The sequence below is a fragment of the Oryctolagus cuniculus genome, chromosome 14 (assembly GCF_051225735.1).
Source record: "Oryctolagus cuniculus isolate XC-2025 breed Fujian yellow rabbit chromosome 14, ASM5122573v1, whole genome shotgun sequence".
Classification (NCBI taxonomy): Eukaryota; Metazoa; Chordata; class Mammalia; order Lagomorpha; family Leporidae; genus Oryctolagus; species Oryctolagus cuniculus.
Window position 1 is genome coordinate 66,037,723 of NC_142880.1, and position 13,178 is coordinate 66,050,900.

The following is a 13,178-nucleotide window of genomic DNA, read 5'->3' on the forward strand; positions in this document are numbered from 1 at the left end:
GTCTGGCCCGGGGCCCCGCGCCCGCGCGCACACACCCGCTCCTCCTCTCCCTGCGGCGGCTCCAAGACTGAGTCCTAAAGCAGTGGTCCTCCCTTCCCCAGACTCAGATGTCGCGGCCCCCGGGTCACAAGATGCGACAGCCCACTCGAAGCCCAGGCAGCCAGGGAGAAGCGGCCCCTCTGCACGCCTACTCCACGAAATGCCAGGAGGATGCTCGGGAAAGCACCGGGGCTTCCCGGGGTCTCTGTCCCGGGCACACTTTACGGACCTCCCCGGCCGGAAAAGCCCAGGAAACCGCCCCCCGCCGCACTAGGGGCGCGGCACTGCCGGGACCGGCCCCGGCCCGGCCCCCGGCTCCGCCCGGCCGCGGGAGGGGGGACGCGCTCCGCCTCCTTCCAGCCCCGCCAATGAGCGCCCGGGCCGCGCGCCGTCCGCCTCCGCCTCTGCCAGGGAAACTTGAACAAGCAGAAAAGTTTGTACAGAGGCTGCAAGGGTGAGAGCGGAGCTCGAAACCCAGCAGCCCCGGAGGAAAATGAGCAGCCCCAGGTCAAAGCCGCAGGCCCAGCGGACCCCGAGCCACCCCCAGGGCTTCAGGAGCGGCCCCAGCGGCAGCCGCCGACTTCGATAGCCGTCGGTGCCGCCCGCGGCTGCGGAGGACAGCGCCCGGAGCCAGGGGCCGAGCTCAGTGCCACCTGCACGCGTGGCCGCTCACCTGAACGCTGTCCTCCCGCGGACGGGACCTGCGGGCTTTGCAAAAACTGGGACTGGTCTGTCAAAGAAAGGAGAAATAAAATCCAACGAGAAATCGAAAACTCGTCCAACACTGACCCGCTTGCTCTCCACGCTTTGGAAATTCGGCCACCCAGACCCCAGTTCCGGAAAAGTGGCCGCCACCGCGAGCGGGTTCTGAGAAGGCTTGGCCAGGGCCGGACTGAGCCGGACGAGGCTGAAGCAGGTTGCAGGCTGGTCCAGGACAGCTGTGGCCTGACCCTGGGGGTTCCCGGGGCTGCCACCGCTCCGGCAGTTCCAGGTAACGCCAGGGTTAGGGGAATCCGGTTGCGAGGCTAGGGGATCCGGGCGCGCCGGGAAGGGAGGCATGGAGGGGAGAGTGAGCTCTTCACATATCCTCCGTCACTTGTTTTCAGTGGGAATTTTCTCTATTTGGAGTCTGTCGGGAATACATTAGCAAGTCACTTTTCCCTTGAGAGGGGCCTCGTTCGTCTCGGCAATGGAGATGGGTTGGGGAGTAGGCGGGGAGGGCAGGATTGGCTTATCAACATTGATGTCAGTGGAGTGGTGCTGCTGGCAGGACGCATCGGGAGCCGGGGCACGTCGGCAGCCGCAGTTGGCACCGGCTGCCATCCGGAGAGTTAGATAGAGTTGCTCCCCTGGTCTCAGTGCCTTGTTGCTGGGACCTAATCACCTGGCAGGTGGTCCTTTCCGCTCACCGCGCCTTTGCCTCTCTCCTCCATCCCTAGACCCAAGCCTCGCGCTCCAAGGCTGCACACCGCAGACCACCGTCATGTCCACTCCCGTGGCCAATGCGTCCGCCTCTTCGATGCCCGAGCTGCTGAACAACCCGGTCACCATCCCGGCCGTGATGTTCATCTTCGGGGTGGTGGGCAACCTGGTGGCCATCGTGGTGCTGTGCAAGTCCCGCAAGGAGCAGAAGGAGACGACCTTCTACACCCTGGTGTGCGGTCTGGCCGTCACCGACCTGCTGGGCACGTTGCTTGTGAGCCCTGTGACCATCGCCACCTACATGAAGGGCCAGTGGCCCGGGGGCCAGGCGCTGTGCGACTACAGCACCTTCATCCTGCTCTTCTTCGGCTTGTCTGGCCTCAGCATCATCTGTGCCATGAGCATTGAACGCTACCTGGCCATCAACCACGCCTACTTCTACAGCCACTACGTGGACAAGCGGCTGGCCGGCCTCACGCTCTTCGCGGTCTACGCGTCCAACGTGCTCTTCTGCGCTCTGCCCAACATGGGCCTCGGCAGATCGCGGCTTCAGTTCCCTGACACCTGGTGCTTTATCGACTGGCGCACCAATGTGACGGCCCACGCCGCCTTCTCCTACATGTATGCGGGCTTCAGCTCCTTCCTCATCCTCGCCACCGTGCTCTGCAACGTGCTGGTGTGCGGCGCGCTGCTCCGCATGCACCGCCAGTTCATGCGCCGCACCTCCCTGGGCACCGAGCAACACCACGCGGCTGCCGCCGCCGCCGTGACCTCGGCCGCCTGCCGCGGCCACCCCACCGCCTCCCCAGCCCTGCCGCGTCTCAGCGACTTTCGCCGCCGCCGGAGTTTCCGCCGCATCGCAGGCGCTGAGATCCAGATGGTCATCTTACTCATCGCCACGTCCCTGGTGGTGCTCATCTGCTCCATCCCGCTCGTGGTGAGTGGCTGGGGCCGCGGCCCCTCTCCCGCATCTTCCCCTCCCTCTCTGCGCTTCCTTTGATTCCTTCGCAGGTCAGGTTTGGGATCCTCACATCCCGCTTCACAGAACAGGCCCGAGCGCTTGCTAACACTGTTACTAGCGTTAGCAGGTGCTTTTCGGCTCCATTTCCAAAGTCGCTTTCCCCTACAGCCTGTGTTAGGTTCCCTTGGGACAGCCCCCACTCTTGCCCCTAGACACTGGTCTTCCGGGAACACCCGCCCCTCTCTTGCTCACATGTGGAGGGAATCCGCTGTCGCGACCTAGCCGGGTCCTCCACACTGCCAAGGACACAGCCTGAAACGTCAGGGGTGGTGACCTCTGTTGTAAACCATTCCTTAGGAAGACAGTCGGGTATTTGGTGGTGGTTTTAGTTGTTGCTGTTTTCCATTGGGGTTTGGAGTTTTTTCTTAATCATGCAGAATTTCAGAGCTCAGAGCTCGAAGAGATGTTGGGTGCTTTCGGGTCTAGTCTCACTCTTTCACTGGATTTGCAAGAGAAATGAGTGACCTGCTTGGAGAATCCTGCAGAACCTACGTGGTGAAGGCAGCTTCTCTGCTCTTTGCTGTGCTGTGCCCTAGAACATCTTAAAGCACAGAAACCACACACAGGGCATGGCCCACACTCAGGTTCCTTCATTCGCTCTGCAGGCCAGGAAAGCGAGATTCCTGGGGTTAGTTATGGCCAAGTTGATGTACATGGGATACTGAATTTGAGTTGTCAACAACTGTGAGAAACTGAGGCTTAGAGAAATCTTTACAAACAGGTTTAGAGATGGTTATCTAATTTAATGCCAAGTCACAGCCCCACAGCTTCTAATGGACCTTAGACCATCTGACTCCCAACCCTGCTCATATTACATCTTCTCTCTCCTAGAACACTGCTAATTTTGGTCTTTGTACGGCATCTTAGTTTTGATACTCTGCACTTTTAGGACATCGCCTTTAAAATTCCCTTTGGGTTAATTTTTAAAATACTATAAACACAGTGTTTCAGTCCCTACCTAGTTCTCTTATTTGCCAGTCATTAAAATGAAATGCACTGGAAGCAGATGGACAGAGGAACATAAATACTTGATCTACAGTTGATCTCTGAGTTCTCCATCTCTCCTGGAAATTGTAAATGGCCAACTCAGAGAAAGATGACTGCTTTTTCTTGTGCTTATTGGGAGCAACAGGAAATAAATGTAGTGGGCTATTATTTTTTCTTTTCCCAGGAATATTTAATGTAAAAACATTGTATCGCTGATAAAAATGACTGTAAATGGAAGGAACTTAGAGGTGGCCAGGAGCCAGCATACAGTAGCTTCTTGCCAATTTGTATAAACAGAAGTAAATATAATTGACCAGAAGAGCCTTTAAGCCATTCCAGGACCCAATATAATTTACGGAGTTAAGTCACGCTTTAGCCACATAAATTTGTCTGTAATGGCAACCCTGCGTGAAGTGAGACTTGGGAAGAAACTGCTGTGCTGCTGCTGGGGCCGCAGTGTCCTGGCCTCTGCCATGTGTTTCAGAGAACTGTAAATGGCAATGTGAGGGGCTGGTGTTTAAAGAACATTCACTTTAAGGAACTGAGAAATTACAGCAGGAAGGGCAGCAAGTGCATGTACTTCCTCAGTGTTTGTACTGGAGGCAGACATCAATCCCTGCAGCCACAGGTGAAATGTTTTTCTCCAGCATCTACAGAGGCATCCAAACCTTAATTCATCTCTTGAGCCAAAGTGATTGACCTGGCCCTAAAATTCAGGGTCATTTATGACAAAGCCTTTGAAATTATTGGAGGATCTTGAGAAGCAGGAAATTTTAAGAGCTATATTTGTGGTTTACAAATCAACCACAATTTAACTTATAAAAAAATACTGTCTGTTCTGTGTAATGTCAGTAATGTGTAGCAGATATTAAGCAAGCTTAACTTGAAAACTGAAACTGGCTCAACTAAGAAGTCAATCATTATTAGTCAAGAACTCATATGCCTTTGTGAGAAATTGTGTAAGTAATATTGCTAATTTAGCTCTTAGTTTTGGATACTGAAATTTAATTCCAAAATCCATGCAATTGTAAATTGGTGATAAGAACTGGAGTCAGTCATTTAGAATTGTTGAAAGATTCAAAAGGGAAACTTATCCACAATTACAGTCTTCTTTGGCTTGCTTTTGCAAGTCTCTTTCGTCACATTCCTTATATTGACATTGTAATTTTAAGATTATAGCTTCTGAAGTCTCTGGCATTAAAGCAGTGAGGCCAGTCTTCTGTTCCAAGGAAACTAAGGAAACACCTATTTTTAACTTTATCAAATAAAATCAGTTACTAAACCCTGTGAATCATTTAAATGCTTTTGAAAGGCTAGCAAAGCAAATACAGTTCACTTGCAGTTTCAGAAAGCTTGACACAGTACATAGAGAATGCAAGCAGTCACTGAAAAGCAGCCAAGCTGTTGTCTTTTGGACACTAGGGAGGGAAGCTACTGTGGCTCCTAAGAGTGTGGCTGATAGTTTAGTATGAAAAGCCAATTTCGATTTGTTTCCTGAGATATATGTGTGTCTCTTACATAGAGCTAGGATTGGAATGAACACTTGAAAAAGGTGGGTAAATGAGTCATAAACATAGGGAAGTGAGCTGAACCTCCAATGTGGCTCCTAATCAGTGAAAAGAGAAGGTGGAAGTACAGCCCACAGGGAGTATCACAGGACAGTTAGCAGGAAGGTGGTTCTTGTCCCCTTGCTCATCCGTCTATCTACAATCTGCCTCAGTTGTTGTTGTTGTTTTTTTTAATATAGGAGAAACTGAAGAAATTAAAGTCTCTGCTTAAGATTTAAAAAGTGAGGGGAATTGCATTCCTTAGAAATATGCAAGCAAAGTAACCTCTCAAGGTCCCAGTGTTCAGTGCTTAGCTAGATCAACTTCTGTTGCCTAATTTTGTAGTTTCAGTACTAACATTAAGATGAAAAATTATAATCAAATCCTTTGCCTCAGGGCTACACAGCTGTACTGTAGGACTTAAAGGTATTTTCCCTCATGTACAACCAAGCGAATCAAAGCCATATTTAATGCTTATTTCCTTGGTTTTCTTTCTTCTTATTCTTGGGTAAAAAATATTCATATCTGTTAGGTGTAATATGACTAGTTTGATTAACCTTCTGCCTTGATCAGGTAAAACTCGGGTCCTTAGGAAAAGAGCTTCCTGTGAGTGTTTATTTGGTTGCTTATTATAAACAAGTTGTCTCTAGAGACTTCCCCAGCATCTGATGAGCACAAGTTTATAAAAACAGGAGAAAACCATGTAAATAGATATACTTTTGTTTACCGTAGGAAAACTGGAGGTAGGGTTATAAAACAACTGGAAGTGGGATTTCAGATGAGTCAAAACGACATCTACAGGTACAAGACTAATGCCATGAACTTGAGACAATTATAGCAGAACCTAAAGAATTTGTTTGCCTTCAAGTAAATTTGGCTAAGTTGAAAAAAAAAAAAAAAACCAGCAATTCCTAGAAGCAAACTTTTAGGAATAACAGGAAATTGCAGGCCTAGTGGCAATACCTTCAAGTCTGCACAGTAACACGTGAAAGTAAGGTATTTCCACATCCAGCAGCTGTCTCATTTGAATCTTGTAAAAGCTCTAGGAAGAAAGTGGGACAGCCCAGAACATTCACCCTCTTTATACCTCAGCCTCCCCGCCCCCGCCTCAGATGAGGAATTTATATCATTCTGCAACTTGGGGGGCGGCTATGGGTGAGTTCTTGTCTAATGAGCTTCTCAACATGCTTTGCTGACCTGTTAAACTCTGGCTTTATTAAACATCTCCTAACAAGATTTTTTTTTCCCCCGGAGCTAAAGTGATTCTTGCATTCTCCTGTTAGAATGTTGAAAGTGAGAGTTTTTGTTTTTTTTTAAGAAAAGCTTAAGAAATACATCCTTAAAGTAGAGATTGATCAGGAGAGGGTAACTAACTTGCTACAGAAAGTGGCCAGTTAGTAACCTAGAAGGACACGAACTGAGCTCTCTGATGCCACCAGACAGTCAAGAACTCTTTTCACTTTACACTTAAAAAGAAAAAGTGGCAGAACTTCTAGTAACAGCGTGACCATTTTGGACTCTTCATAAAGTGATGAGATAACTGAGCACACATAAATAACACCTATTTAGTGTGCTTGGAGTAGAAAAAAGCATGCACGTACAAATCCAGTTACAGACCTTGACACTTATTGGAAGGCATTACTGTTTTGACAGTCAGTTATTAAATCTGTCTCATCAAGATTTCAACATTCTTTTTCAAAACGTTCCCTGCAAACAGATTATTCTTAAGTAGGAACTACATGTTGTTCCTACTATGTCATTTACCAAAGCTACCTTATGCTGAAGTGTCAAATTATTGATACAGTCCACAGTGGCCTAGCTTAAACATGTGGGTTACAAGACAAGTAACAAGAGCTGACATATGTTATGCTATGCACTGTAGTGAACACTTTAATAATTCATACTTTAATAGAAAAAAAAAAAAAACAGAAGACGCAGGATATGAAGAGTAGTTTGACTTCAGAGCTTAAGCATTCACCTCTATAGCAGTTTCCCACATAGCTGCCCTGTCATCACATCCTCTTTTGCATTTGTCACATTTTCTCTATGTGATGTTCCCAAACTCTTGAATCCTAACCACTAATCCTCTACAAGTTTAGGATACTGGCTGTTGACATCAATGACAGTCACACGAACCTATGTGCAGCTACCAAGAAAAGGACTAACTTTTCAAATTGGTAAAATAGAAAATAGATAGGTTGCTTGTATTCAGTGAATTTTCTGCAATGTCCCACCCACCCCTAACTCAGAGGTTCTGTTTTATCAGCAGTACATGCTTCCAACATTGAAAACTGCCTGGGCTTGTTTATTTGTATAACGTACAGAGCCTGTTGGACAAGATTTCCAGAAAATGGCCCCACTTCTCTATAACATTGAATTCCTGCTGTGAATATTCCCATCCTAATCTGGATTTTCCTCCGTTTGGGGAGAGCAAATCCAGAAGCCTTTAGAGTGAAACAATTGGTATATTTATTCAGTCATTAAAATGCATGGAGTTTGATTTGTTTTTCCTTTTTTTTTTTTTTTTACTCCATGGAGAATATGACACAAAGTGAAAGTCATTCATATTGATTCTTTTCATATAATTTAACAAACTCTAAAGAATTTTTCTATCTGGATTTGGAATTCTGCTCTTTTCTTTTACAACCTTGTGAACTCTTCTTTACTGAAAAGACTAATTAAATGGCCAGGTTCAGTGGCTTGTCCCAGACTGTAAGCTTTCTCCCCTTGGAACTCTAAAACAGAGAATGCTTTTTCTTGCAGCTTCCTTTCATTCTCTTCTACGGTGGTCAGAATGAATCCCTGCCCCTGAGGGAGTGAGACAGTGTCTTCTCTTTCCTCTTGTCACCTTTGATAGTGCAAACTCATTATTAATTTTTATAACTTTTCCAAAGGGTCATATAAATTGAAAAATAAGATGTTACTCTCTAGAGCATTTCTTAAATAGCTACCCATCTCATTCCACTTTATTCAAAAATTGCCTCAGTTTCAGTAGTAACCATGGTTCCTTTGAGGTTGGGATGGAGAAGCAACCAGAAACAAAACATTTCAATGTTTAAAATCTCAGAAATGTAAAGTTCAGATTTAACCAACATTCTGTTCTGGAAGGGTCTTGGAGATGGCTGGCAAAATGCTTCTTAAGGAGAGACTGTGGTAACAAACCCACCCCCACCCCGGTGGAGCAACACTGCCACCTAGAGGCTGAAAGTTCCAAGTTTACACAAACACTGACAGAGGACACCCAGGACCTGACACTAACTAGATTAAAATCTGTTATGTCTTTGACCTTTAGAAACACAGTATGTGCTGTGAGCAAAATATAGACCTCCTGCTTTCCCCTCAAGCAATCCATTGTCATGAAATCAGTCTTAACAAAAAGCAGCCTGACAGCACAGGAAAAGCTCCAGGGAGGTCATGTGGAGCCTGAGGCCCAAACTCAGCCTCCAGCAAGGCTGGAGACCTGAGACATTCCTCAAAACGTCTAGGTCTCAGGGACAAACACTTCGTCTGAGAAAAGTCCTCCGGATTTGAGGGAACAGCTCACTTCCCAAGCTTCACTAGAGATCTCAATAAAGCTTATAGGGAAACCAAGATGCTTTGTCTTATATGTTTTTGTAAAGATGAGAAAAAATTAATCTTGCTTTGTCTTGACACTGTCATTTCTTCCAGTCCAGTTCCTAAAAGCCTTCTGAGAGGAGACACTGTAAACAAACACTTCAAAAAAAAAAAAAAAAAAAAAAAAAGAAAGGAAGGAAGGAAGGTGGGGGATTGAGGAATGCAGAAGGGGAGGGAGGGAAGTGTGATCATCTTCTTAGCATCACACCTATGAAATCTGTTCTCTTTGTATTAATAAAAAAATTTCAATCCCTAGAAAAATTGAATAAAGAGATAAGTTTAGGAGGAGGCATTTGACCCACATCCTGTATCTGAGTGCCTGGGTTCGAGTCTCCACTCTGCTGCTGATTCCCACTTCCTGCTAATGTACATCCTGGGATCTTAAAATGAATATTTTTATTCATGTTATTCAGTTATCTTAAAATGAATATTTTATATGAATCATAGAGGAGATTTTTATAGAAATTATTATAGTGTAATTAGAAGATCCAGACCAAAAAAATGGAAGACTTCAAGACTAAATTTGAAACTACATTTAACACATGCTTTCTCCTCTGAGGAACAGATAGTCTACCTTAAATTTAATAAATCCATGCTTTTCTCACTGCACATTTGGAGCTCCCAGATGACTTATCATTTCATTCTTCCATGACTTTGCACCTGGAGTACCTCCATTTGAAATGCTTTCTTCCTTTCTTCTAAATTTAGCAAACTCACACTCATCCATCAAAACCCATAAAGCTTCATCTCCAAGCAGAGTCTTCTGATGCCCTGCCCTCAGGGTCTGGATTAACTGCACCCTGCTCCCATGAGGGGTCTTCAAAAAGTAAATGGGAAATGCATATTATGAAAAACAACTATGCATGGATTTTCAAAGATTTTGCACCAAAATGAACTTATTTTTAATTCTATTTTGCAAGAACTTGTTGCATTAACCTCATATATGAGCATATCTTTCCCATTTCATTTAATCACCCTGCAAATAGCTCACCCATTTTCCTGTCTTCTGGACTATTATCTCTGCCTTTAAGAAGTTTATGATCTAATGCTATTCTTTGTGCACAGAACCGATCATAATGCTTAAAATATAGTAAGTTCTTATTGTTAAGTGATGAAACACAGGAAAGAATGCAAGCAGCTAAATGTTTATAATAAGAGCAAATCTTAACTAACAAAAATCAGACTTCGAAATATCAAACAGGGTGCCAGAGTCTTCTTGTATTTACCTCACTTGTGTCATACCTGACGCATAGCAGGCAGGCAAAGCACCGTTGCTTCAGTAGCTCACAGTGTACTACAGTCACTTGTCCTCTCTATTGGTCTGTCCACAGTGCTCTTCTAGTACTTGAATAAATTTTGGTTCAAAGGCAAACACAGATGGACTGATTCTGATTGAATTGCAGAGTGGATATGTGAATAGCAGTCATGCCCAGCCTTAAAAGATGAGCAGAGCTATAGTTTGCAAGCAGTAGGAGCCATATATAGCTTAGCAGCAGAGTAGCGTAATCAGATACCTATTTTAGAAATAATATCCTGGTGGCAGTTTGGAAGATGGAGTGCAGAGGAGAGGAACTGCAGGTGCAAAGGCTAGCTTGGTGGCTGATGGAATAAACAGAGTGAGAAATGGAGTCAGAGGGGAAGGATTGGGGGTTTTTGGCCGCAGGAAGAGTTACTAGTACTAGATGATTATTATAACTGAGTAGCAGAGTCAGAGAGAAAATAAAAACTGCTCCCCAGGGCCGGCGCCGCGGCTCACTAGGCTAATCCTCCGCCTTGCCGCGCCAGCACACCGGGTTCTAGTCCCGGTCGGGGCGCCAGATTCTGTCCCGGTTGCCCCTCTTCCAGGCCAGCTCTCTGCTGTGACCAGGGAGTGCAGTGGAGGATGGCCCAAGTGCTTGGGCCCTGCACCCCTTGGGAGACCAGGAGAAGCACCTGGCTCCTGCCATCAGATCAGCGCGGTGCGCCAGCCACAGCGCACCAGCCATGGCGGCCATTGGAGGGTGAACCAACGGCAAAAAGAAGACCTTTCTCTCTGTCTCTCTCTCACTGTCCACTCTGCCTGTCAAAAAAAAAAAAAAAAAAAAAAACAAACAAACAAACAAAAAAACTGTTCCCTGGTCATTATGGGAAGTCCTGATATTGGTTTAAAAATTCCTCACATGTTTTTTCTCCATTTTGGGGTCTTAGCTCTCTGTGATGATTAGATGGTTAGTTGACTTGCAAAATGAGTTTCATTTAAAACATAAAATGCCAGCCCGAATGAGAGAAATCAGTGACTTTGGGAACAAAAAGAAGCAAGCTAGAAAGCCCTCACAGAAATTAAGTTAGTAAAATGCTTCTCAAGCACATTGTATGCATGTGTAACCTGTATACACATCACATTTTTATGCCCTCTTTGATCTGAGGAAGATATTCATAGGATAGTTTAAAACTATTTAAAGTTATACTAACTCAAAACATAAATAATTGTCTTTTTGTAACTGCTGGTTTTTCTGAGGCTCATTGTGTGACTTGACACTTATTACCAGAAAAGAGGGCAGCTGCCCAACATTGCTGAGGTAGATGAGTATTTCCATGTTTTCCCAACTGAGGAATGATAAGATCTAAATGTAAGCATCTCGTTGTTACAGGTGCGAGTGTTCATCAACCAGTTGTATCAGCCAGATTTGGTGCGAGAAATCAGCCAAAATCCAGATTTGCAGGCCATCCGAATCGCTTCTGTGAACCCCATCCTGGATCCCTGGATATACATCCTCCTGCGGAAGACAGTGCTCAGCAAAGCCATAGAGAAGATCAAATGCCTCTTCTGCCGCATCGGTGGGTCCCGCAGGGACCGTTCGGGACAGCACTGCTCAGACAGCCGGAGGACATCTTCTGCCATGTCCACCCATTCTCGCTCCTTCCTCTCCAGGGAGCTGAAGGAGATCAGCAGCACATCTCAGACCCTCCTCTACCTGCCAGAGCTCAGCGAAAACAGCCTTGCAGGCAGGAATTTGCTCCCGGGTGTGCCTCTTGTGGGCCTGGCCCAAGCAGACACCACTTCACTGAGGACTTGGCGAGGATCAGAGACCTCAGACTCCTCGCAGGGTCAGGACTCAGAGAGTGTCTTACTAGTGGATGAGGTTGGTGGGGGTGGCAGGGCTGGACCTACACCTAAGGGGAGCTCCCTGCAAGTCACATTCCCCAGTGAAACGCTGAACTTATCAGAAAAGTGTATATAGCAGTGAAGGAAAGGAATACAGCACTATTTCTGGAACCTTAAAAACCCTGTGCAATAGACACATCAATGAAGCATTTAGCTGTGCTCAGAAGGGCTGTCATTGTCCTGTCACTCAAGAACATCCTGGCTTTTGAGCACTTTTTCAACAAGTTGGTATTAGCACATACGTCCCAAAGCCTGAAGCACATTGGCTGCCACCCTCCCGCGGCCCAGGACTGCAGTCACAATCTGATGGCTGGGGAGACTGACCCTCCGTTTCCCCAGTGGACAGGAGGGTGGGAGAAGCTGATAAAGAAGAGCTTTATATCTGGCACACAGCAGAGGCCCAGATGCTAGAAGGGCTCCGTCCTGATCACCTATGAGGACTACTTGATCGGTGACTGAAGTGTCTCACTAAAGCATGAAATGTGAATTTTTATTGTTGTAAATATGACCTAGGGTATTTAAAGTATTTTCTTCTCTGTGAGAAGGTTTATTGTTAATACAAGGTATAAGAAAATTACAGTAGCCCCCTCCTCCAGTTATGCCAGCTGAAGTTGCAGGGTTTTTGTCATAAACAAGTTCAGGCTGAGGTATTGTAAATTCACGGTGAAACTAATATCTATAACATAGATAGAAGAGTTTAAAAAGAAAGAGTTTAGTATTCTCAAAGGAATAAAGACAGAATGCTATTTAAGACATGAAAATGACAGCCCAAAATAAAGTTTCCTCCAGGCTAGGTATAATACACAATAAAAAATCTTTAGTGGTATTACATTTATTTATTCAGAAAACTGTGACTTCAGGAGAACCCAGCACGTTGGCAAATAGTTTCAACTCCTTTCCCCACTAATTGGTACTTTTAAAAATGTAACATAAATTTCCAGAAATTTTAATAACCCAGCACTGAAGTGTATAATATAAAAATAAAAAATCTAAGCAGCTTGATTTCCCTCTGAAAGTGTGCATGGTTTTACTTTCCTAAGGAATGGCCCAGAATGTTCTTTAAGAGGAAGGCAAGTTGCACCATACAGGTCTTTGAGATGGGGAAGGATCCGAAATGTGGCTAAATTAGCATTTCACAGTGTCAGAAGAACTCCGCAGTCGAGTAGAAGCAGTACAGAACCTGGACACTGAAGCATTGTCTTCTGACGGTTGTGTGGAATCCCCAGTGATGTTGTAGACGTATTTGAAGGACCTTTCTCAAAGAAATATTAAGCATGTTTTATTGCTCGAAGTGTTCTTGTGAACTGCTTGGTTGTCATTAAATACTGAGCCTGATATTGATATGGTTTTAAAAAGCAGTTGTGCCAACTGAGATTATTTTGGACATATAATAAATACATTC

At 45.5% G+C, this 13,178-nt stretch overlaps 1 protein-coding gene across 1 annotated transcript; it reads left to right on the top strand.

Moving 5' to 3' along the window:
• The first annotated feature begins 528 nt into the window (after positions 1 to 528).
• On the top strand, positions 529 to 13,178 carry PTGER4 (prostaglandin E receptor 4). The gene is given in 3 exon segments (NM_001082259.1): positions 529 to 1,030; positions 1,479 to 2,398; positions 11,262 to 13,178. Coding segments are annotated over 2 exon segments (1,467 nt in total). The 5' UTR covers positions 529 to 1,030; positions 1,479 to 1,522; the 3' UTR covers positions 11,853 to 13,178.